The following is a 27,807-nucleotide window of genomic DNA, read 5'->3' as shown; positions in this document are numbered from 1 at the left end:
ATTTAGTTTAATTGGGCTGACAGTGCTTCCATGTTTCATATATCTTTTATCTGATCCAACTTTCCTAAGTTATCTCCTACCGTTCCGAACTTACGATATGGAAATAAAAACGCAAGCCGTTTTAGCACCAGGTGCACCTGTGAGCCACCTGATGGCACATGTCGGCAACCTGCTTTGTATGGCGCCATTTTTCCTTAACCGATACTGATAATTACCAGGTACTTATACAGCACGAGTACATTATGAATTCCCTAGCTGTCATTAACTAATTTTAGCTTAAGCAGTAAAGTTCGTTAAGTACTAAGAATTTCAAGATTAAGCTTTTACGCCTGCAATTTACCTAGTTGTCTACTTTCCTATCTTATCTCCAGGAAACTTGATGGAACCTAATCCGATGGTCCCATCACTAAATGGAATAGATCAACGTAACAATCGATTACAATCGCTTGGAACGAATCGGTAACGTCCGAATATCGATTGTCGTTCAAACCGATACGGCAGGTGCACCGATCAGATAGCCGCGTCTTGCGCAGATTTCAAATGCAATCTCAAATTTTGAAGATAAACTTGTCTGCAACGTCCACTGGGATTGAGGATGGTTAGAACTTATACTTAGGTAAAATGTAGCACTTATTGTAATACAAAAAAGTTAAAAGGGTTTTGTAGTAAAACTTTAAATACCTGTGACACAACCGGCGTATAATAAACGACGACGACTTTGTCTGTGCACTATATGGACGACTTTAAAACGCACCAAATTCATAATTGGATCATCCACTCAATTTTAAAAACTTAGACCTCCAATAATACTCAAATAATGAATTACAACCTTACTTAAATACCAACCTAAAATCGCACCATCTTCCTTCCAGCTTACACAACAACAGAACAAACCACGATATCCAATCCCAGCCGAACCTTTTCACATCACATCAAAAATTTCCAATTTACCCGTATACTTTGCCTCCCCGACTTCTCTGCGAACGTGGAGTTGCACACGTCCGGATATGAAGATAGCATTCGGAAAAACGAAAGCGCACTCACTCAGTTGTATGTTGTTCTTGCGACGATTTTTTTGTTCCTACGTTTTGTCGCAGCGCGTTTTTTTGTCGTCTTTTGTGCGCTGTATCGATTCGCTGGGTGTTGTGCTTGAGAGCTTGGGAAGATGATGAATAAAAATGTGTTGTGTTGTCTGTTGGTTGTGTTGTTTGTTGGGTGTTATGATAAAACAAGTGTTTGAAGATGGGTTAACAATTTTGACGTTCCTTAGCTTACATACTTCGCTTGTAATTTGACTTATCGTTGCGATTGTAAATGTGCGAATGATATACGCACTTTCTTGTGTTACAATTTTGTAATACCTTTTAAAAATCTGTCTGAATTATATGCAGTATATATATACACACACACACTCATACACACAACAGATATTGTGCAACTTGTATAGCATTTCATTTGAATAGAATCAAAATATTTATTTTACTTCTAACCCAGCTATTACATAGCTGCACCTTAGCATTTAACTCTAGACATTAACACAGTATTACAAAGCACAGGTTAACTATCTATTAAAGCCCATTTTAAGTCCATTTTATCAAATTTTCCTCTAATTTAGTGTCACCTCTGTCATTTCGCCTTGTAATGAAATTAAATTTATCGGCACCGTGTTAGTAAATCAATTCAAATTTAAATTGTACTGATTTATTTACATAGTTTCGGTAGATAAGGTCTTTTATCTATTGTCTGTTTATTTGTAGTTTATGCGTTTATGTCAGGTGAATTCTTGTTTGATAATGCAATGCCTATTACGTTGCCTTTATTTTGTTTAGTTCATATAAATAAAATAAACGCCACAGGCAAAATTACATGTAAAAAAATGGATTAATTTTTCCTTGCTACGAATTCATTATTACAATATCAAATATATATTTCTTTAACGACCGACATAAGCTACACATGATTATGTCAAAATTACAATAAAAAGACCAGAAAAGACCATTTAATTCTCGTAAAAATTCAACTCGTTTAATTTGTACTAAATAAAGAATAATTCAAAAGTAATGACGCACAATAAAATCGATGGACAGACGCGGACATGCCCAGACGATTACTGTTCTTGCCCAACAGGCATATAATATGCCCGGGCAACATAACCTCAGCGTTTACGACAACTGACCGTCAAGTTTATAGAGAAACAGGATCGCGCGGAAATATGTAAGTGTGAGAAATATTTCTACTTGTTCGCTGGGGTACTATAAGCACCGTGGGCAGGCGACGGGTTGATTAATATTATTGAATAGACCAGCACCTATTGGTAATTCATGTCTATTTATTTTAGTGGTTAGTTATCGTCTAGGATAGATTCTTGGGTCTGATGGGCAAGGTAAACAGATATATGTGTATAGGTTTTTTTTTTGCGGGGAAATTATCATCCAATTACTTCTACGGAGAGAGGAAGTGTCAGCCTCTTACTGACTAAAAACCACCCCGTTCCTACTCCTGCTTTTCGAACCGGAGCCCCGGTAACCCCCTAAGTAGTCTTGCTGTACCTTGCTGTCCCTCCAAGACAATCGTAAGCTTATGTGTATAACAACAGGGCCATCTTCGATCGTGGTCAGCTACAGATTCACATTTTATTTGTAAAGGTTTACGGGAAACAGGTGTGATTTTCCTTTTCATATATCAGATAATTATAACCTGAACTGTGTGCACTATGAAAGTTAAAAATGTTCATTAAAATATTATAGAAAATACTTGCATATATGTGAACGTCATTACCTTGCTATCATCTCTTTATACTTTTCTCGTATAAAAACCTTAAGCAATATGTATTTTCCACTACTTACCCGGAGATTTCATATTTAATTAAACATGCCTTAATCAGCACCGTGTTTTTGCATTTACAACTTTATTTTTATGAAATAATTAAGTACATTTCTCTTTCTTTGATATTCACCGAAGTCGTAATCTTAGAATTTCTAGGTAAAGTGCGTAATAATTATGTGCAGGCGGGTCACTGACCCCGGCAGTCATTGGGCGGTCAGTGGGCAGCCATAAAACCTTCGCATCGATCCTGGTCACATTTTTGTAAGCATCTGAATAAGGCACATCTGCATTAAGTGTTCAGTCCTCATACAATAACTATAAAACTTTTACAGTCCCATAACTTACGCGTGTGTGAGAGCCTAAAGGTGCGTGTGTGCGTGCCGGCCAGCCAATCACGTTTGTCCGTCACTGGTTGACATTAGCCGGGTAATATATGATTGAGGCTGGACATTTTTCGCATTCGCCGATATTTTAAAGTAAGATAAAATCGTTTGGTGTTTATTGCGGCGAGATTCGTTTCTTTTATTACTGATTTGTTAGGTATGTGTCGAAGATAAGTATATAACTTATGTTATGTATTGAGTTTTAATGACGGTTGCTTGACGGGTGGGTATCAAAGTTATTGGCGGTTTGGTTTCGATATGTTAAATTACCTTGTGGAAGTTTTATATTTATGTATCCACTTTATTCACATGGGAACTGTTGCAGCTTATGTTTAAACGACTTACACTTGAAGATCTTTAGACACTAATTTAAAGAAGTTGTTCGAAAATAAACAAAAATGCACTTATTTAACTAATAACATAATGTCAACACAAAGAAGATACAGATGAAATCGATACGCATCAACAACTACCTGAATGATAACCTACAATTCTATAGCCTCCTCTACCTGACACCACATTCACCACAACCAGTACAAACCACAAACCACCCACCAATCAGCACCCTTTATAACCAAACACTGACAATTGGCAACAAGACCAAAAAGCAGCAAGTTGAGTGTCCTCCCGTCACGTATACTTTGTACAATTGAGATTCATGTGCAGTGTTCAGCCAAGGGCCAGTGATTCATGAGATCACTAATAAAATGCGAACAGTCCGTCAGTTTGTCATAGTTTGTATTGATAGGAAGCCTGTCACGCTAGATTGGTGTCGGTTTATGAGTGTGTCATGCTGTGAATTGGTTTGGTTGCAGCTGTCAATCTGTTATTGTGGTGATGTGATGGTATCTCTTCAAAGGTTGATGGTTAGGAATTAAGTCTTGCTTGATTTTCTTGGCAAATTCTAAGACGTGATGAGGAAATATGAGAAAGCTTTTTAGTTTGTTGCTAATGTTTACTAACAATTATTTGACTGCTTGGTTGGCGTGGTGACTGGGCAACCGACTGCCGCGCAACGTGTAGCGGGTTCTATTTCCGCACGGAACAACTCTTTGTGTGTTCTATAGATTGTTGTTTTGAGTCTGGGTCTGATGTGTAAGTGAACTTGTATGTTTTCTAAACTCACCAACGACATAGGGGAAAATCCTGAGAGAGGAATTAAAAATAAAATAAAAATGTATAGCCATTTTTCGTCATTGTTACTAGTTTAGCACTATGTTATAATGAGTAGCCTAATCATGCTAATCTATTGTATATTGTTTATCCTTAGACTCAGTTCTTCTACTAATCGATATTTTAGACAGTCAGCACCCAATAATATTTTCACTGCACCACAGCGTACCTCATTAGCCACATCATCTAGCTAATTAATCTAAAACCGAAACAACTCTTAATCCCGACAATTAAAAGATCCATCCATAAAACATTATAATAAGCTAATCGGCTCTGACATAAATCACTATATCATAAATTTCTCATAATTCTAGACAGAGGATCTCAAAGAGGATCTCGTTGCCAAATGCCAACGGCTGGCCAATTTGTCTGTCTGTCTGTGTGATTTGTGTCGTAACTGCGTAGGTATATAATTGGGACGATCGATGTCGCGATGCGCAGGAGTGCATGAAATGCAATAGGGATTTAAGGATGCAGTTTATTTTAGATGTTTATTGTTTTTGTAGTCCAAGCGTTTGATAGTGTTTGGTATCTTTCCTTTATTATTACAGTAGGAAGAGTATTATTTGTATATGTAATTGTTTGTTTATTACACTTAGGTATTATCGTATTGTAATTATCTAGGATTCATGATAAATTGCTTCTTGAAAAAATCTGTAAACGTAAACTTTTGGGTTTCTTATTCTATCTTCTTCGATTACTCATGTACGAAATCAGCAGAATCATTGATAAACGCATAATATACTAAATTGAACACAAATTTACCCACTTTCCTTCGTATCGGAAGTAGGAAAACTATAATGTCAGATATGTATCTTATCGTGAAAGTTATAGAATTGAGAGCAGAGGTTTTCTATCCCGGGCTATGTATCTGGGACCTTTCACTGAGCTTATATTTCATTTTGAACATATTTCCAAGTGTCGATTAGGCCCTGGAATAGTACAAAGGTAGTCGTGACCGTTTCATTTGTTTGAGAGTACTGCAAATATCGTATTGGGAGGAAAGTGGTGATCATCATTACAATTGTGTTGTGTCGATGTGGGCATGTCTCGTTATTTCTAGGTGTCTTTTGTTTTGTATAGGTGTTTGTCTTATGACCTATTTATTATATTTAATGCACACTGCACACCTTATGATTTTACTGTGCAGTTTATTTTTTTTCTTTTTAAATCTTTGCGGCACACTAGGATCCTCTTCTGTGTCGTATGTGCGTTTACAAACATACAAGGTCACATACACATGACACCTAGACCCGAAATAACGATTTGTGATAAATATACTACAATAATAGTTAAAAAAAAACTTCTTCGACCATGATTGCGGAATTTTATAATCCTTGAACTTAACTACCTCAAGTTGAATGATTTTATTCAAGTTTTGCAACCACAAGCAAACGTATTCTGTATCTTTTCCATCTAATAACTTCAGTGTGCTGCCACACAACTCCACATAGTTCCCTGGCCGGCCATTACTTACAATATTTATGTGACTTTGTTTGATCGCATCATGGATGCGTGTGCGTGTGTTATGGAGATCAAACCCCTTCAATTTACTCGGCTGCTAATGAATTCCAATGTTATTAGGTATCCTGCGGTGAACCCAACGGCTGACATCTACCTATGGAATTAAAATTGCAACTTGAGCCTAAGGCGGGTTGCACACGACGCCACAATAATATGTCTGACCAGATACTGATTAGTGCTTAACTCACACAGCAACAATTAAGTTCCAAATGTGTGTTCTGCTGTCGTTCAAATTTATTCGATGCATGCTGTTTTTCCAAAATGCATAAATACAAACTGATATTTACCTGACTGTCAAATTAAATGGTATTGAGCGACACAACGCAGTATAAATATTGTGAAAGTTGTGCGTGTCCAGCAGTTTGTTGATAAAATTCGCTTTTTGCTGTAACTTGGCGTAAATATCACACAACTTGATATGTTAATAAAATAACTCCTACGAGGTCAGAATGTAAATTTATTCATAATTTCTTAGTCAAAACAGCGTAATATGCTCCGTTGAGCCGGCTAATTATTATTGACAAGCTGCAGACTTGTCAATCAGGCGCGGAACTTGCGCAATTCTAAACTGGAATACTATTTAGCAGGCTATAGCTCAGCGGTTATGAGTTTGTTCTAGGTAGCTTTGTATGCAAATAGCCTTAGACTTGTCACGTTGTGCACTTGCGTCGCGTCACTCGTCGCGATTGATTCCCGATCAATACGCAATCTATTCTCGTCTTTATTCCAAGTGTAATATAGTTTAGATTCGACTTTATCGTAACTAGAATCAGGTCTTATTAACCGAGCAACGAGGCATCAGTATCCATCATAATTTCGCCTCATTTTGTAATGCAGCCGCGCGATGCGATATTTTCATATTCAAAGCAACTTTATGTGTGCAGTCAACATCACTTTTATTACTTTGGACTTAAGATACAATTTGCAATTTGATTTACGGTGTGTTAAATTTGTTTTTTAAGTGCGTAGGTTGTACAGTTAGGTGGAGAAGTGGGAATATAACCTGATGATGCAAATTTTACTATCGTATCGTATTAAATGCACGAACAAATGTAGGTAACTAATAACTAAGTATTGATTAGGAAACATTTGTCGTCTATATCGGGCCAGGATTTGGTGCAAGCTTCCTTGTTTGTTTGTGTTGAGAGAGTTGTCAGATTTATTTTTCGATATCCTAATATGCATGTATGATCGGATTGGAATAGGACATCAAGTGTCGTTGACTTTCGCTGCTGCTGCTGTGTGAGAGCATTAATTTGTAACATGTTGTGTTTTAATAATTAGATACTCGCATGTTTTTCGGAGTACTTTAAAACTTTAGTTTCAAGCTATTCTAGTTAAGAATTAACAATGTAACCTCTTTGGAAACTCATAGAATATTCTTAAACTAACAAATCTATACACTTAGATGCACTTTTATCCCCGACGCTACCAGTCTCGCAGGCTGTTGATGTGAAAGTAGCTGATGTTACACTCGCTAAGGATTTCGTCTCGCTAATCCGATGCCCTAGGTTTCACCAGCATTCTGACTTCTTGCCTATCAGATACATTCCCTATATAGATAGACAACTGTCTGGGCTTGTTAAACCGACTGATTTTGTTGTACACGTGAATTAATTTGATTTATTTCTCAGATAGACTTGGACCAATTGCTGTGTTTGTTATTGCCTTTTATGTAGAGGTAATAGGATAGATAGATATATTAAAACTAACATTTCTCAGGGTAAAAGTGTGACTGTCTTTAAATAGGAGTCATAGACACGATCGTGTTAAAAAATAAACCTCATCATCATCATTAGCAGCAGCAACAGCCAGTATACGTTTAACCTTCCCTTTTTATGAAGGATTTACTTCCAATCTATTGGCATGTGACTTGAGGATTACAGTTAGGTCAACGAACATTTTTAAAGATGCTATTTACTGGTCAGCTATTGGATATAATATCCTTTAGAAAACACAATAAGAGAAAGCCTCACTTTTATCAAAAGTTATAACACGTTACGTAATTAATAATAATTAAGCACGCAGTGAAATTAATAAACACAACAACAAATAAACGCGATGGAAGCATAATCATTGTCCGCCCTAACCTACATCTATTTATAAAATAGTTTGATCATTTGCGTCACCCATTGAAGTGTCATCGTGAGAACGCTGACAGTGTACCTGCCGCCATGATGATGGCCTGTCATTGACACCTAGTGCGTCCAACGGTCATTAGCGGTGCACTATTGTCATTTTATTTTCAACTAATTTACCTATGTTTGGCTCGTAATTAGAGTTCCATTGTTTTTTTGATGAGGGTTCCATTGTTTGGCAAATAAACTTCGATTGCCAAAATAGTGAATGGGCACTCACTTTTTTAAATGATGTCATAAGATATTTCAATTGATACTATACCGAGAATTTGGAAATAGGAAAGTAGAATCTATTATGTGGACTTAAACATGACTGATGATTTGTGTTTATGATCATCAATAAATTGTTGTTAAATATTTAGTATACTTTGTAGGTAGAAAGAACAGTTAAAAAAACAGTTAATTAATTAATTAAGCATGTCAATGATATCCGATGATCGTCAAATGATAGCTGAACACAGTAACACTATTGTCTCATAATTTGATAAGAAATTATCTCATTTACCTTGTAAATTGAGCCTCAATTAACACTTCTCAAAACGTTCGCCAGTTTTTACTGAAACGCCAACACGATATTATCCTAATTAGGTACAAACAATAAGATTAATGCTAATAATCAACATTTAAATTTAAACTGATTTAGGAATTCTTCTAGGAGAATCCATTTATGAGAAAAATGCATTCACTAAAGCATGCAAGTATAATTGTCGTACTTTTCTCATCAGGTTTATCTATCAACTAGCATTAGCTAGCGGTGGACCTAAAGAATAAAAAGTATTCTATGTGTTATTCCAGACCATAACCTACTCCTGTTCTAATTTTCAACCCGATCCGTTCAGTCATTTTGACGTAATTGAGTAACAAGCACACAAACTCACAAACATTCGCATGTCTGCATGCAGTCTACGAACTAGATATTGTTTTCACTTTGAACTACCTAAAACGACAGAAGCACCCTAATACCGAACACATGCAACACCTGAGACTTTAAAAATCAGCCTTGAAATCCATTGACATTCACTACGATCATCGTCAATATTAATGTCAGTAATAATGCTAGTTTTAATTCTGTTCCCAAAATAACATGGAAAGCAAATGGAAATCGTCATCGAATATGCAATCAACGTCATCCATTGCACGTTTGACATAATTTTAATCACCTGTTTATCTACTGATCATTCAAATTAATCAGTGACGTCACACCGAGATCTTAATTAAAACTTTATTAATAAACTCCATTCGACCAAATAAACTGCACGTTTTTAACGAAAATTCGTACGTGTTGCTTTTAGTGGCAACGGGGACGTGACGAATACGATTTCTTATGTGACGTTTGTATTAAGTTGGCTCATTTTTGGTAAACTAATTGACGAATGAAAATTAAAACAATTTTAAAAATATTAGAATATTTTTTCAAGAGATTTATGAAAATAGAAGTCATTTATATCGTCTTTAAGCAAGCTTTCGAAATATCACATCACTAAAATTATTTTCAGTTTATTATTAACTTAAAGTCCGATTCGCAATAATAATCGTATCGCACCCGTATCGTCGGCACAAAACGTCACCATATCAATATCCGATATCAAGGTAATGAGGGGTCGGTAATTAAATGTCCTCTGTCAAACCCGTCGCCACGTCAAATTATGTATAATCAAAATGGCGGCCGTGACGTCATCCGCCCGTTAATATGAAGGATTTACTTTTATCTGCGAATAGTTGACGCTCGCTCGTTGTTGACTCAACTCCAACTTTATGTGGAATTGTTTTCATCAATTTGCTTTTTTACCTTTGTATTGTGAGGTTTCGTATATCAGGTTCTGTGATATCTTCTAGGTTTTTTGTAACTTATGTATGGTGCTTTCTAGCTCTACTTAGGGATAGGATTAGTAAAAGTAATGTTTCAAATGTTTTCTTCGAAGATATAATAATCTTTGGAACGACACCCATCAAAAGATCCCAAACCCAATTCTCAAACCATCCACCACTAAACTAACCAACACTAACCTTTGACAAACCCAAACAATTTAAAACATTCTTACACAAACCATGCAAAGACCATAATGCACGAACAACTCCAAAACGTCTCACGTACGTCAAAAGGTACCATAGAGTGTCGTGTTTCGTCCACACCGTACCCCACTAGACGTTATGAAAGAAACGTCATAAATCTATCACAAGTGACGCAGCGACTTAAATTATGAATGTGATCTTGAGTGATTTGTTGCTCCGAAGCTTGGCAAAAAATAATGCTACTGAAATAACTGGAATATGTCGACGGGTACCTACTGCCTGTGGGTATGCTCGAATTAGATGTAAAATATAAATATAATACAGGATCATAAGTATGGTAAAATTCACAAGATACAGTATTAAGAATAATTATTATAATGGAGTTTCTTACTCGTTCTTCTTCATAGGAATGTACACTATGAGGAGTGGTGAAGTATGGAATGTGGGGATTTTTTGACTAAAAAAAGTCAAAGGTATCCTTTGGTAGACTAAAACGGCAAAAGTTTTATTAAGGTTACATTGTTTTAGTATTTATGAATTGATAAGTAATGAAGTAATAATGTATAGAATTTAAGGAATTTCTTACATAGGATTAATAGAGCATACAGAATTTTACGTGCTGTATCTAAGTAAAGCTCTCATATCGTCATCGGTCTTGTTAATATTGATTATAATTTAAAATTGTTTAATATAAGTAATTACTAAACAAAAACTTCTATTACACAAATACCAATATACTAACACAAACACAAAACAAAAAACAAATAAATTCATCATTAACCCCTTTCTAAAACAAGAAAGTATTTACTAGAAAAAAAAAGTTTGATCGTGAAAAAACGAAGGAGAATGTTAACGTAACGTTGTAAGTAATCCCGAGTAAAGAATTTATGTATTTTTCTTGACTCCATAAAATGGCCGAACGTAGTCAACGTTTAATTAACAAAAACGTCAAGGCTTGAGACTAGGGGGGTCGCTGCCGAGCCTCGGAACTCGTAAATCAAGTCAAAATACTATACAATAATTAAATATATGACGGACTGTTTGTTCTTATGTTTAGGGAGCTCATACACAATGTTTGGGGGCTGCTTGGTATCCTGTGCTTGTGTTAGTGATGTGTAGTTGGACATGATGTTGTAAGATTTAAATTTATTCTAGTATTTAAAAGCCAAAACCATGCCAGTAACGTATGTAAAAAAATACTTAAGTGTTTGAGAATTAATTTTGGTTCGTTCGGCTACCTTAAGTTACAAAAGCTTAGCAACAAATAATAAATTCTACCTATTTTGTTGAACACGTGTAAGAAACAGGAAATAATATCTAGTACCCATAAAATTATTAAAGAAAACACATAACTTTATAACCAACACAACAATCAAAAACATATTTTATTTCGTTCACACAGTGTTCCAATTTCTATAACACACGTAGAACAATGGTATAGTAATTAATGTGTACTACACATCACCGTTGTAGCTGCATGTTATTTGATCATGATAGGTTAGTCTTAGACTACACTTGAGACCTAAGATTTATAACCTTATAAATATGTCAGTCACACAAGTCTTAGCTAATCGTGGAGCTTGTGGACTGATTCGGGGAAATTGTACTAAAACTTATGATACCTAGTAGCGAATTTTGTTAGAGAATAAGCATTCTAGGTATAATGATTAAATTAAGAGATTTGTCTATACATCTATACATATAAATAAAATTGAACTGTCTGGTTGTAATATTGAAATAACATTTTTTTACAATTTTTGTGTGTCTGTTTGTGTCTTTTGGCTAGTCTCTTAAATGACTGGACTGATTTAGACGGGACTTTTTTTAAATGCCTCACTATATTTGAAATCCCTGACATGTATATTAAGTAAATTCATACAAACTATGATAATCCATGAAGTCATTTAAGAATGTTGTAAAATATAATGTATCGGAAACATACAATACTGTAGATGTATAGGCTTACGAGTTAGTAAACCTCTACCTGGTTCATAACAACACACAACACACTTGTTGAAACAGTTGACAAATAGCCACTAAGACGACGTAAACTGATGACAATTATTTAATTGATCGGCGCGAGCGCAGCGCCTAGGACAAGTGTTTCCACCCAATCATGTGCTAGCAAAGAACTAAAACAACTCGTTTACGACTAGTCCTCGCTCCTGGGTACACTCGGGATTTATGTATTTTTAACTACGTGAGATATGTTTTGACCACAGACGTCGCCCACGGTTCTAATTTTATTACCCATATATTTAATGATAGAGCCTGCGATAAAATGCCAATGATCAGTTATTAGCATCGGTATTAGAATTTCACTCAAGCGCCATTTTGAAATTGATCGGTCTTCTGACATTTTGTTTTTTTTATCTTTTATCGAAGTCAAATTAACGTACAGTTTTATTAGTTCTAAATATATTAACATTAATTATAAAGGAATTCAAGGTTGGACATAAAACAAAGATGTGACATCTTTATTCTATTCATTCACGAAACGAAACACAGTGGGGTAAAATTCGCAAAAGCTAGACAAAAAAATTAAATAGTTTATGTTTACGCAACGTGCACAATTTGCACAAATTTAAACAAAGACAGCTATAAATTATCCCATTGTCATTTAGTACAATGTGTAACAATAACATAGAAATACGTAGAATAACATAATAGAACAAAATGTTCCGAGCACTTTTACTTAAAACTTTCATTGTGTTTTTTGTGTGACAATATTGACTTTGCAATGCCGAGTTTTGCATGTCAAAACGTTTTCTCACAGTTCATTTTTAACCATTCAAAATCAAGATACGCAAACCGTTTTTCTAAAATTCCATATGAAATTCACACGAAAACAGTTCAGAAGGTAACTAAAGCAGCAATAAAGTGGTATCCAACGGCCCAACAGAACTATCGCACAAACATTCGTTCACTTTTAACGTAAAGGGTGGCAACACGTTATCTTGAGTCGGCACAGTGGTCCCACCGCATCTGTCCGTACATAAATCTGTCGCATATGAAAAGAATTAAAACGTTCCCTATTGTAGACGGCTGAATAAATCTTACAGATATCTTTGTGAGGGACGCACGACGCCCGCGGCTCTCCGACGAGGAACGGCGATATTTTACAAGTTTTTGACAGCCGATATGGCTTTCCTAAACGGCACCTGCCCACTGTGCTGATGGCCGATCGCCAATGCTTTTGCTCAAAAAATGTTTGGTTTTAAGTTAATTACTTTGCAACGTTCGAGCGTTTTTATGTTTGTGTTGGGGCCATTGTATTATTAATTTGAAATTATTACCTATATTACATCTAAATTAAGCATACTTTATGCATGTGCGGTTTTTTCTATATAAATAGTGCTATTTATTTTTAGATATAGTTTTATAGGAATGTTTCCTTTAGACTTGTTCGTTTTGTACATGCGAACACCATTAAATGACTATAAAAAAGTAATAGGCGAGCATCTGATAGTCTGCTCTTTCTTACAACATAAAACCGTGTGTTGACGCATAATTAATTTTATACCTACTATAATACTACTACTTTTTATTATTTATCTGAGACTCGGTAGGTACTCGCTCGACATGTCTTCACGTAAATCACAATTAATGTTCATTAAATCTCCAAAGTTCTGTTCAACGTCCTTCACTTAGTATCGCCTTCGAAACTAGATGGCGCTAGGTTCGCACCTAGAAAATAAATGCTAAGTAATGGCTCCAACTGTTTTATTACTGTAATAAAATATAGCCCAGAGCTTGATGCGCGAAATTTATTTCTTTTTAACTACGAAACGGTTTGATATTTAACTTTGCTAGGGCAAAACTTACATTAGTGAGATAAATTAATATTCAAAACAAAGGAAAATTAAAAAGTTTTGTGAACCAGTTGCTGAATGGCCATTTAAGTGTTTACGATCAATTCGTACCTACTCAAATCAACTATGTTTAATCAAAGGACCAGAAAAAATGCGATCACAGTGGAACCACTTAATAAATTGTCTGAGACTTGTATGAAGAAAAAAAGTGTATAAATCGAGTCACCAATAACACTATAGTATGGAGTTTATGGCACTGCCCTTGAAGTGTTATCGGGCGACGATTCTTTATTGACACTATAAATGTGGAAAACATACGGGGACGGTTTACTGCCGCGCGCGGCGCTGCAGCGCGTCTACACTGCGCGGGGCGTATCTTGACTAGTGGGGGTGAATTGCCGATAGATGGAGCTACGAATATCTATTAGAGAATAATTTCTTCTGTAACGTATCCACTGCACTTATGTTATATTCTCATTTCATTACAACCCAAAAATAACTCAACATTAATGAAATCACTTAGTGAATTTTATGTATTTCAAATTATCCTTCTTATTCCTCAAACATATTTTGTCACTACAGAATACAGATAATCACAAAAAACAACATTATCATAAAGTTTTATTGGTTTTGGTACTCAGGGTTTCATCTGGCGTCCAGTGGGCCGTCGCTTATCGACTCCCGTATATTTCCGTCATTACGTTGACTGATTTACAAGGCTTTAGCGGAATATGTCCGTCGCTCCGTCGATCCTGTCCCCTGTCCACTGCCACCGGCCCAATAATCGTTAAGACAAGGCGCGTTAATACCTTATAAGATAAAAATATATACTCCACATATTGATGGGTCTACAATTGGTTTATGATGTCGGTGTTCCCAGTACTGCTGTGTGGCGGCCAGTTTGATGTTGTTATGTTATGATACAATTAAATGGGAGGCGACTGCTTTTTGTTAAATGGTAGCTAGATCTTATTCTTGGGTTTGGTGGAAGAAAAAAAGTTATTAAGTATAAATTTGGTTATTTACTAACATATATGAGTTTTTTTTGAGTTCGTTTGTTCTTACATTTTAAGTGATGTATTAATTTTAGAATTGGTAAGAAATGATGTTAAATAGTTCCTAATATTATAGTGAAATAGACAGATAACCTTTTATTTTGATGTGCGAATTAGCTTTGGTTTCCTTCACGGTCTCTGAAGAATACAAACTAATCGAAAGAATATCAGCGAGTCGTATCATTAATATCATTTGTACACACATTGCTGACAAACAAAACTTTCCTCTTTATATTATTGGTGTGATTATCATAAACACAGTCGACAGGAGAGTCGCACATACATGCGAGTGTGCAATTTATTGAATGTCTCCGAACAAACATAAATAACCTCTTATACATTAGAGGGAAGAATTTTATTAGTATGCATCCACATTTCCGGTCTCTTGAATCACATTAACACGGAGCATTTTATGTATTTTCACAATCGAAATAAAAATTTTGAACATGAAAGTTTGAAGAAAAGAAGGTAACACATTTTTGGATGTCGCCCGTCACAAATCACGGGCCCACTGGGCCACACCTACGCGGATGTCGGGCATATCACAAGTTATTATATCTGTGCCCGTGTATGTATCTTGTTAAACAAAACAAAATTAATCAAAAACGCCCAACAATGGTAATCGAGAGACAGTGTCCGTCATAAATCCAGGGTCCCTATCACTGCATCGCACATCACTGTATCGCATTACGACATTGTCTGTTTGATATCGAATTTATTACGAGGGGCTTATTCGAATCACTCGGAACACGTCAGCCGGCATCGCTTGCCTCTCATAAATTGTGTGACATATCGTTCGAGTTCCGAGATTTTTCTGTATAAAACTGTCGACGTTGTTATGCGTTCCGATAAGCCAATATACAACCCTAATAATGAAGGATTAAGGTTTAATTTAAAATTTGACAGCGGCAAGTTGAATTTTGCTCTCGATATCTTGTCGTGTCTTGCCTCATATTAATGACGGTTGTTTTTTTAATTTATCGTGAATATTTTCGAATGTGTTTAGTGACTTGAGCCATTGGATTTTTTGATTTTACTCATCGGTTTAAAGAAGTGATCGCCGGCGATCGAGATAATCTTTTAAAAGTCAATTAAACGCGGTACTAAACATTTTGTCCAAAGTATCTCCAATGTGAACCCACCGGGTTAGTTAGTTCACATCACTTAGCTTTAGTATTTTGATAAAATTAAAAAAAACGAAACCATATTATATGGTTAGCATGTTTTCTTCGAACTTAATCCTGTAGGTTTTTGAATTTGATATTTGTCTTGACAATTTGACTTTTGGCCTCTTGACATGTCTTGATTTAGGTAACAATGCCTGTTTTTATACTTACTTTTAAGATTATTTTAAATATATCACTCTAGTTTTAAATTTCTAGTAATTAAAATGTACATAATATGTATGTGATAAATAATTAATCCTATTTCTTATTTCCAGATGAGAGGGAGTGCCCAGGAGGGAAAGTGGAGCGACCAGTAGAGATGCGCTCCAAGCAGCAACCGCGCCCGTCCTACCGTTGGCTCAACACGAACGAAAACGGTAAGTTCCACCTTATAATATAATATTAAGTTATACTATATTAACCTCACGTATATTGTATCTAGACATGTTTGGAGTCTTTTTCAGGACAATATTTACGAAAATGATATGATAGGTTTAAAGGTTTACAGGTATAAACTAAAGTGTGTTTCCATTTATGCTTCATATGTAGTCTGTCTTGAACTATTAAACTAGACTTGGTATGTGATCAGAGAATTTATCAACGAAACACCGAGTAGATAGCAAAAGATTTTATTTAGGGGGTTATTGAAGAACATTCAGTGTGTCTCAAATTCAGTGTTGATAAATGCATATTAAACTGCATGTAAATTGCTTCAATCAATCAAGGGTTGTTATACAAATGTTGTGAGGTCTCAATCAGTAGACACCTATTCTCACACATCCCATAATCACCTTATACACGCCTATTTAATCAAAATCAACTACACATACACCGACTGCTTTTAAAGCTCCATCTTTCACACCAACACACTTTATTTTAACCCTCAAACACATTGTTTTAAAGCCGAAATTCGCTCACCATGCATTTTGTATCAGAATAATTTGTCGCAGCGAACAATTGAAACTGGGACCGTGACGTGACGATTCTGAATATCCAACTAAAACTCGCAATAAATATTAAGTTATGACCATAGAAAAAAAAAAACGTGGTATACAAAACGCAAATGTACTAAGTAATATTTCATAGGTCTTTTTGTATGAAACTAAGCCACCGTGAAGCGATAAATAATATTTATTTTCGCTATTATACGGGTTTTTGTCAGTTGTAATGGGTGTAAAGCGCTGAGCGGGTTGGCGGCCGCGGGCCCCTACAACTGCGTCACTTGCTCGCGTGTGACGTCACGGGCAGTTGTGATTGAAATGATGTCATAATGTTTTCTTAAACAAACTAGAATTGAGAATTAAACTTGAAGTGAAGATTATATCAAACCTTCTTAGGTAGAGGACGCCCATAATCCGGCATTGAACTGTTGATGTTATATTTTTCTATACTTAATGGCTAATCTTAAACTTACTCGTCAATAAAGCAACATTTTAAACATTTCTTCAAAAACTAAATCATTACTCAGACACCCATTGTAAACATCCCCATCTCCATTCCTCTCGCGGTTTTCCTAGCCCAACATGCACTGCGGCCTTGCAGTGGTTGTCCGTATGCGCCGGCGCCGCAATCATTGTATATTAATACATACGTTAATATTTATAAACACCGTGTTACCAACTTGGCTTTTTATTTACTAATTGTAGTAGTAAGAGCCTGTCAGCCTGTCGGAACATGAAAGGGATTTTATAGTCTGAAACTGAACGACTGGACAAGATTTTCACACTTCATTTCATTTGAAAACTATTAAGTATACATTATTACGGTTTTTGTGGTTTAATTCGTGTGTGAAGAATAAATCTTCAGATTTATTACTAATATTTCTTTACTTGAATTTGATCGGATCAGAGTAGGATGAAGTGTTTTTGACTAAAGATCCCGTTTCGACTCTTACTTTGAGCCAGAGCCTGTGACTAGGTAGTTTCGAAGCCAGAACTTTGATACTACCCAAAGTGTGGAGAGGGTTACCTCCAAATGAAATGACTTTGGAAAAAATAATAACACAAACTAGCTATTTACTTTTCAAATTGTGAAGACAACTTCGAAATGTGTTTACTGATATATCAGTAGCTCCCAATATATCTATAAAACTCAAAAATGTGTTAAATACAATTGAATACCAAACAATAGCCACGCAATAACTACAGGTGTGCTAGATACCAACGTCAGATCACCTTGACTAGATATTTATGGCTCGGTTTAGACAAAGTTTCAGGTTCAATTGATTGATCAATTATATTATTTAAGTATTGTTCGCCAATTACTCTGACACTTACTTAGCATTCATGTTTTAATTAATTATTGTTTACTGGAATAATTGAGGTGTCTACTTAAGAGGTGATATTTCGTAGACTATTCATTCATTTATTTCTGAGTGTGATAAGTCCCATTAACTCAAGATAAGCCGTTTTCTTCAAGTATGTAACTATGACATGTACTTAGATTCCAAATCCAATAATTAGTACTTTCCATGATACATTCTGCGAGACAGAATCCGATCCGTGGACAAATTAACGGGTTACCAGGGCTGCAGCTTGAAATAGGAGTAGGTAGGGTCGGGGAGGTTTTTAATCAGTAAGAATTTGACACTTTCTCTCGCCTCACCCAAGGCGGAAGAATGTATTTGATGATTTTTTCCCATAAAAAAGACAGAATTCGATACAGTATATTAAAACCATTGCATGTTGTATTTTGCGACCACAGAAGAATAAAACGGTTCACCTTCAACTAACAACAACTAAGTTCCACCAAACATATTTAAAACAAACTGTCCACCTAATTACCATACTTTACCTGCCTTCTTACCTGTTCTTAGACCCCTCATGAAGCCCACTAGTGACCACACAACGTCACCAGCTGGTGAAAATTAGCGTGACGCAATTACTGAACAATACAATAAATGCTGACCATAGTTCAGTCAAATTTACTGCCATCCTTAGCTTGATTTACAGCCTTTCTCTTTATTCTATTGTCAGCTATTTGAGGACTAGTTACTGTGTTATTATCATGGTAATGGGTTATATAAAAAGTAGGAATGTAAGTTGATATCGTTTTAATGTTTTCATGCACTAATATGATGGTAGCATTTAATTTTGTTTTATTAGGAGTCTCTGATCATTGTTTTTAAGTTTAGAACTTTGTTATATCAATGCTTTTTATGTATTGGCGCTAAAAGAAAAGTAAAAAAAACTGTGTACTACATGGGTGTCACTTTATTTACTTGATAGTGACTATGTAATATATCTTTTATCATTTTCTAGATAACGCTTGGATCATTTAGGTACTAGCATTAGAGCACATTCCCAGGTATACAAAACCTCAGGTAGATTTAAAATCATTGATTTATACCAAAGCTAATGAATAACTTATAGTCCCGAACAATTTGAACAGTTGCCCGGTATGTCGGGTCTGGCCCTTTACGCATTTTTTACGCTTTCAACAATCATTTGACCGACCAGAAGTTTTATTGCCTGTTTTTATGTATGTGAGAAAACAATTGTTAGGCCACAAACTGTCGAGCCACAATAAACCTTAGCAAAGCACTTTCCTTGTTTTTACGACTTTAACTTTGACTTCCAGTCTTTAAGTTTTTATTGGCAACCCTTTATTGGTTTTGACGAAGTTGTATGATGGACCCTCATTGTGCGCCGCCTATTGATGGGCTGTGTGACTGTGTGACTGAACAGTTGCGGTGGTTGGTGTAAAGGCGGCGCTCTTTGTTATGTTTATTACTTAAGTTTTTCTACCAACTGTAACCAGTAGCACGGAACGTGATAGCTTGTGCAATTTATTTTTAATATAAACCCTGTGTAGCCAGGCAGTCGGCTCGCATCATTCTACACTAAATTGACGGCTGTCCATAAAACTATATCCCGTAACACAACATTGATTCCCGTAAATAAATATGGACAATATAAAACGGAATCAATCACACCGCAAGCATATACATTCATAAACCGCCTTCATAAAAATCGGAAAAAAATCTGTCGAATCCGCATAAAAGTAGTGTTTACAAACAGTGAGCGCGGTTAATCTTTACGATCGGCCCCGAATAGGCCCGAATACACCCGATCGCCTGATTTATAGACTTCGGAATAGCTCCCGTCTTTTAAACGATCGGCCCGATGCCCGCTGAATTTACGGCTTCATAGAGTTTTATAACTGATTTTATCAGTCGTAAACTTTTACAAGGCGATTTGGTCGCTATTCATTAAGGGCGCTGATGTGCAGCCGCTCTATGGCCCACACTCCCGACGATCGGCGACTGATGCCGTGGGATCCAATAGGCGCATCACTCACGTATCAGCTACTGGCAAGCCCAAATAAATGTTTCACTAAAACGATTATAACATATTTGTTAACCGAATCATATTTTTAGTGGTTTAATAACTTATTTCCACATTCAAATATTTATGAACTATAAAAAACCTATAGCATTCGCAATAAACAATCTGACGATTTCCGTAAAATACTAAAACTTGTAATAAAAATATAATGATGTCAAAACACATCCGTTGTTTGAATAGGTTCCAGTAAAGTTTAGTCAATTATTGGATGGGGCCATAAAGAGTGACGATTACGTATAAATCATTAAGTGAATAGATTTAGGGCCTGCCCTGAGGCCGTAAACTGAGTTTAGTTGTCAATAAACGCGCGTAAACAGTTGTCGGGACGGCGTTAGATCGTTAACTGTGTAATCGTCGGCTGCGTGGCCGCACACGAAGCAGGGGTTATGAATTGTGCTGCAATTTGTTGCACATTGTTAAATATTTTGGTAATTAGACATTTTAGTAGTGGTTGATGTGTTAGTAATGTATCTGTTTGCCCAGCCAGCGGACCATTTGTGTGTTTATAGCATCATGTTTACGAGCCCTGGTGGTCGAGTGTTTTACTGCGAACATTATTTCAGCCTCGATTAGCTGAAAATATATTTTATTCACATTATTGCTATATAATAGATAGTTATGTACCTGATTTACAGAGACTAATACATATATTTGTAACACAATGTTAACGATATTTTTCAGAATTTTACGCTGAAAACATCTAATGCTGCTAAAACTCAGTATTCTAGGATATGTGAATGAAATCGTTTGCACTCGCAAACGATTTCATTTTAAATTGTAGCATACATAATAATATATTTACCTCACTGTATTCGTTTGCCATTTGACTATAAAGATTGTAATTGGGTATATCTCTCCTTTAATTTTTTTCTCCGGAGCTGATAATAGCTTTTTCGCCAATATAACCCTGACTTATGTCTCAAAAATCATGAATATAATTAAGTATACATATAATTTGAGGCTGTAGTGTATCGCAAGTAGCGGCTGCGACCTCGTAACGCGAGCTCACATCTCCGGCATCCTGCTGTACGCCACTTTATGAATGAAACTGGAGAATGCGCCGGCGCAGGCTAAGGACGCGGTTATATTGGTGTTATGATTGGTGGTTATTATATATTCTTTCTCTTAATGAAAAATGCAGAGTATTTGCTGTTTTGTTTTTCATTCTTAAATTTATGGTTATCAAAGCTTTTTAGCTTCTTATTAGCTAGGTACGGTATATAGCTATATAGAATAAGCATAATAATATGCTTATTCTTATTAAAGAAGTAAACCACGTATATTATGTCATCTGAAAATAACTCACAAACATTTTAGGAATAAACTGTTTCGTAATCTATCTTGCATTCTAACTATTCTAAGCTATTTGCTATTAAACAGAACTTTAAAGTCCTACCTTTACCTCAAGACATATGTATGTACAACTGAACTGACGAGCTTAGCTTACTGAACCAATACAAAACAAATGATGACCTTAATAACCACTCCTATAGAAAACTAAGTATAATAAAAACACAATCCATTGCCTCCTTGAGTCGCATGTGAACGCACCTTTCTCCTGTAACACGAGTAGTGGATTACGCTCACGGCTGATTACGCTCAACCCGACGGTGACCGACGCGGCGACGTCAGCCGTCACTTTTTTACACTTCAATACTGTATTATCGTGATACGTATTTAAAATGGAGTTGCTTTCTACCATTTTTTTTATATTGGGTATTATTGGCACCTACAAAGTTTGCTATGGTAAACGGCCACGGGCTACTGTAGCTTAGATACTTTGATCCACTAGAGGTATCATTAATGCGTTGCGGATTACGTTTCTGAGAAAGAGAGCTCCCTAAAAATGACGGAGTGAACGACTTCCTGACACACCTTTTAATTTAAGATAATAACCATACAGCTCCTTCTGCATTTGTTGACCAACAAAAATTATAGCCAACTAGCTTCTGTCAGTGGCTTCACCTGCGTTTCCGTGGGATAAAAAGTATCCTATGTGTTAATCCAGACCATAATCTACCACTGTTCCAAATATCATCCCGATCCCTTCAGCCGTTTTGAAGTCATTGAGTAACAAACATACACACAAACACATAGACTCACAAACTTTCGCATTTATAATATTATAGTAACTTTGTAAGATGCAATTGACGAAGCCGGCGTTTCTAAAACAAGAAATGTAACTTGAAACCTATAATTATAATCACCAGCGTCCTGTTTAATGCAATACTGACAAGTAATAAGGTGATGATACAACTAATACAATCAATGTTTGCATGTAATTTTATCGATTTACACAGAAATAAAATAAAATATATCTACATGTGAATAAGAAACAGAAAAGGCAATTTAAATCACTGTTTCTTTAAGACAGGCTCATTAACTAAAAGATGTATTTATTAGGAATTAATGCTACATCCAGTGGTATAGCTACTTGATCATCATAAGGAACGGCTTCGCAGGTAAAGTCAACGCATAAATACTACATTTCTACCCATATTAAAGGGTCCCTAGATAACTTTGGGTGGCGCCTGAGTATATTATATCTTTAGCCAATAAATACTATTTCTAGACTTAGAGCTAATCGCGTCTGGAGTCTGGATATTAGATACCTCTGGGAAGGGTGATTTGGAATTTTAGTGTGTGTAGTATGGGATTTCTATGGGCTCATGTGAACCGGGAAATCTTGAGGTTTATGTAGTGTGTGGGGGCTTTTGGAATAGGCAACGTGGATTGAGAATAGTTGCAACCTAAAATAAACTATGTAAGATCTTAAATAAGACTTAATTTTTGAATTTTGAGAATTCTTAAACTTTTTGTGAAGGTTAGAAGAAATGTTAATATAACAATCAGTAGTCTTTGTGAGTCTAGTAATTGGTCATATGACTATAGTCATAGCCTATAAGTTGGTCATTGCACCATATTACCAAATCCGTTCGTCGCAGTTTCTCATCAATGTCCAACACTAACAACTTTTACCTGTAGTGACTCACAGTTGACTCATTAATACTAATACTAAAAACTTAAATCGATGCTAATCCTCGCTACCTAAATAGAATACAATAATTCGAATCAATCTAATCGAATTATAATACTTTAAAACTTAACGCTAATAACAAGTTGAATCGAGATAATATGTACCGTAAAATTATTAATATTTGTTATGTAAAATCAATTTAGGATACATTAAATTGTGGATTTATGAGACTCGTAAAAAACGAACATGTTTCTAACTAATTGATGTCGACGAGACGCGTCGTCAATCGTCAGACGATGTCAGATCTGTTTTTCTAACGATTTTTGGAAACTATTTCACTTTAATCTATGGAAATCTTATGTATTGACACGTTCGTATCGGAAACTCGATGTCGATAACACATCAAGTGGACAGTTTTAGTTCTAATGACATCCGACCCCTAACTTAGTTTTGGATCTTTGGAATTTTTATGTCAGATCCGAATCCACTTTCAATTGATCCGTTAGGTGACATTTTGAAAGATTGGACATTATTCACACGATATACGTCAATGATAGTAGTCTAATTAAACAGTTATTTATCTTCTTAACTTGGTATATTTTTGTGTCCGTAATCGTCTCGTCAAACCTAACGCGTCATAAAATGTACAGGTTTGACAGTAGGTGTTGAAATAGCAAGTAATTTCAATTAGGTCTGAGGAGGGTAAATCACTATAATATTTTATAGAAATAGTGTATCCTGGAGTGATAACCTTTCAAGAAAATAACTCCTTTTTGTGCCTCCTTGTGGATATCTAAGGGCAGTGCTTCAGTCACCAACCATCAGGTGGTCTGTCTGCCGTTCTTTTTGATATAGGTAATACTTAAAGTTATAGGTAATAAAAGGTGCATAGGCATATGTTATTTCTCTTTCAATAACTCAACCACTAAAACCAAAGAAATATAGAAAAAAAATCTTCCAAGAATGAATAACCATGTTAAAATTAAAACCAATTAATACTAGAAAATGACATTCCTATAGTTTTGTACGTCGTAAATCTGTTAGTGTGACAGCCTGGTCCGTTTTAACGGTAGCGTGATGGTTGGCTGGTATAATTCACTGTAATATTTGCATAGGAGGAATCCGGTCGCGTGGTATCGTTCTAAACGTATTATGTTATGCTTGGAATTCGTCACATTATTATCCGAACATTATTAATTACTATCCGTTTAGTATGAGCTAGTTTTCGAAGCTACTGAAGGACACCACGATATTATTTAAAGTACTTTTAGTGCTACTATATAATACCTACCGTTTATTTGATGGTCACCATAAGGCACCGGTGGACCATGTAGAACTCTGCTTAAAAGTGCTATCGTTTCTGAGGAGAAGTATTCTCGAAAATGATGGCATAATCGAATAGCTGACTGAAGTTTGGGTATCTAGAACTCTTAGTCAAAAGAAATGCAGCAATTTTTCTTCTGACAGAAGTTGGTACTTTCGTTCTTAATGCGTTCCATAAATCAGGTCATACCACAATAATGTTTAGGTAAATATGGTGATTTAGAAAGTCAAAATAAGTAAGTTTATATATTGATCCATATTAAGTGACGCTGTTTACTCGCTCTGAAGTGTTAAAATAAGTATTAAACATGATCTAACTTGTTTTTGAAGGATACATGTAGGAACAAGAACCACTAGTTTGTAATATAGTGGTTTTACCAATTTTGAATTTTACGATTATTTTTATAGATTTACTGGTTTCACTGTAGACTTAAAACATGTCCGTTTGGAACTGTCTAGATTTTAAATTACGGTTTTTTTTTTCAAAAATAATCTGATGAATTAATTCGTCACCATTTAGGAGAGTTGTTATCTTATCTCTATTAAGATTAGGAGAGAGGCTGGTTTTAATTTACATGCTAACTATAATTATAATTTTTGACATCGTAATTATTCAAAAATTTTCGAAAAGCCTGTCTCATGATGGAATAATTTTATAATTACAATATTTTTAGTATTAATGGGCAATCATTTATACATTCAGGAATGATAAAATCATACGGATCATATAATTATGTTATATCATGAATTTACAGTTAAATATGGTGCCATTCAATTCCAAATATGGCCTTAACCGGCATCAAACGGCCACTACAGCTTAAATAGAACTTTAACACGATCTCATACATTAAAAGCCGAAGAAACCATAATACTACAAATAATATTAATCGATTACAAAACTAAAAAATCTAAAAAATAGCCGATTATTAATAAAACGGGAATCGAATAGCCTATTAATATCATTCGAAATTCTTAACAACAAATCGAATAGGCTGTCTACGAGTATCTGATCATTAGAGACATAAAGTGAATCGATTGTGTGTGTTTTAAAATGCTAATCGATTTCGAAATCGATTGATTTATCGATATTTTAAGTGGATTAAGATTTTTATATCTATATTTTATAATCGGTGTGGGTTTAAAGACTGAGATATGTGTCTGATGGCTGGCTAATTGAATAAGGACTCGGTATGAATATTCAGTTGCCGGTGTAGCGTTACTTTAATGAAGTGTTTTGAATAAGTGAATTCGAATCGAGTGGCTTTCTCGAGTGACGTCTCATTTCTATGTTGATGTCGTCGTAGTTATGTTGAAATGTCCTAATGTTAATATTTATCACTTGATTTGAAACTTAATACAGTTTCATGGTCTATTAAAATTTAGCATGATTAACTGCTTTCTTTTTTTAACGTCCAAAAAAGTTTTAATGTGTTAAGCTACATAAAAGTTAGTGATAAAATGCAAATCACATCGTGCATCTTTTGTCTCATAGATAGCAATAGAACACATTAAAATCATAAACTTCTAGTCGTGGTCATTAAAACCGGGGCCAAGTATGTCAAGATGTGGAATTCTATCAAAAACGAATAGTTCTCAAGATAACAAAGAAATAAATCAAATAACTCGGCAGCCGTTGAACCTCGTAATAATCGATTAAAAAAACGTGCAAACTAGTTTGTAACATTATGTAAAAATCATCGGACGAAAGCGCCAAGCTAAATATCGCTGATTAATTCTTCAACAAGACTATTATCATCAGATACACATATGTAGAAATCACTGTGACATTCTGTGATTCGACATGTTTATTAGCGACGCAAATATTCCAATAAATTATTTAAATTACTCCTAGAAACACCTATTAATAGAGAACCACCAATAGACTGTGCCATCTCTAATCGTATTGCCAAATAAAATTCGCACTTCCACCTCTAGTAATAAGGTATAAAAACGATTATGTAAAACGAAAATAGATCGTTGCCTATATTCACTTAGACGATTTCTCGATTTTCGAGAATCTTTATCGATGGTCTATTCAATAACCGTTTGGTATCGATATAAATTGTTATTGGCGACGTGAGTTACCGTTTCGGAGACGGCGATGTACAGACGGACAGTGAAATAAATATAGAATGAGGTTTATCTTTGTACGGTATCAGTGATGGAGAGCTGTTGATAGCTTGAGTGGGTGATGCCGCGTCCCATGTAATAGATGTCGCTGTGATCAAATGTTATGTCAACTTGTAGTATTGATGCAAACATAATATCACCCAACATGGAAATAGGTACTTATTATACAGAAATTGTTGTGAGGCAATTGTAAAAAAAATAGCTCACAGTTTAAAATTAATAAAAAAAAATGTGTCTACTTAAGCATCCTTACTTTAGTCACAGTTTTACCCTTTGACAGATGTCTGAATATTTTCAGTACGATAAATGATTACATACTAAAATACCTCAGCAAGAACTAAACTATTGCTATTAACTTTAAACAATTGAAAACTAACTAGTTTACCTCAAACTTCAGACTGAAACACCTTACCGTTTTTATTCGAATCTAGCAATGAATCAGACATAGGTACACATTTTGTTTAATCCTCATAAACATCACTATAACACACCTACCAGCAATAACCCTTATTAAAACCCTTAACACACCCTGAACACACCAGTTCCTCACTGCCAAGCGAAGTCATCACACTCATAGATTAGCTCCCAAAGAGATTGATGTCAATCCCTTTGCCATTCCTGCCAGATTGATGCCAGTGGCCTGCCATTCCTGGCGGATTGATTGGCGGGGAGCTAATTTATAGACCGGTTTTATTTTTAGTGTTTATGTTATAGATGTAGTTATTTTGTTTATAAGGGATAGGTTAAATATGAATTTTATTGGGTTTACTGTCTGGGTGTTGTTAGGGTAGGTCAGTAAGGAAAATTTTAGTAATTTGTTTTGAGTTGAAGTTCAGGGATATTTTAAATATGGAGAGGCTTTTAATATACTAGTGATTTAAGAACTTGTCTCTATTTGCCTACAAGATACCTTTAACCTAACTGGTTGAATGGTGTTGGTT

At 35.4% G+C, this 27,807-nt stretch overlaps 1 protein-coding gene across 2 annotated transcripts in view; it reads left to right on the top strand.

Moving 5' to 3' along the window:
- Positions 1 to 27,807, top strand: part of LOC118266759 (protein tiptop) — a 287,124-nt gene that overhangs the window by 65,179 nt on the left and 194,138 nt on the right. For both annotated transcript variants that reach the window (XM_050703152.1, XM_035580286.2), the window contains exon 3: positions 16,366 to 16,467. In XM_050703152.1, the coding sequence (XP_050559109.1) occupies positions 16,410 to 16,467 (58 nt within the window). In that variant the 5' untranslated portion in view covers positions 16,366 to 16,409. The remainder of the gene's footprint in view (positions 1 to 16,365; positions 16,468 to 27,807) is intronic.

This window comes from Spodoptera frugiperda, chromosome 23 (assembly GCF_023101765.2).
Source record: "Spodoptera frugiperda isolate SF20-4 chromosome 23, AGI-APGP_CSIRO_Sfru_2.0, whole genome shotgun sequence".
Taxonomy (NCBI): Eukaryota; Metazoa; Arthropoda; class Insecta; order Lepidoptera; family Noctuidae; genus Spodoptera; species Spodoptera frugiperda.
The sequence above is the reverse complement of the archived record's forward strand: the minus strand, read 5'-3'. Positions and strand labels throughout refer to the sequence as shown.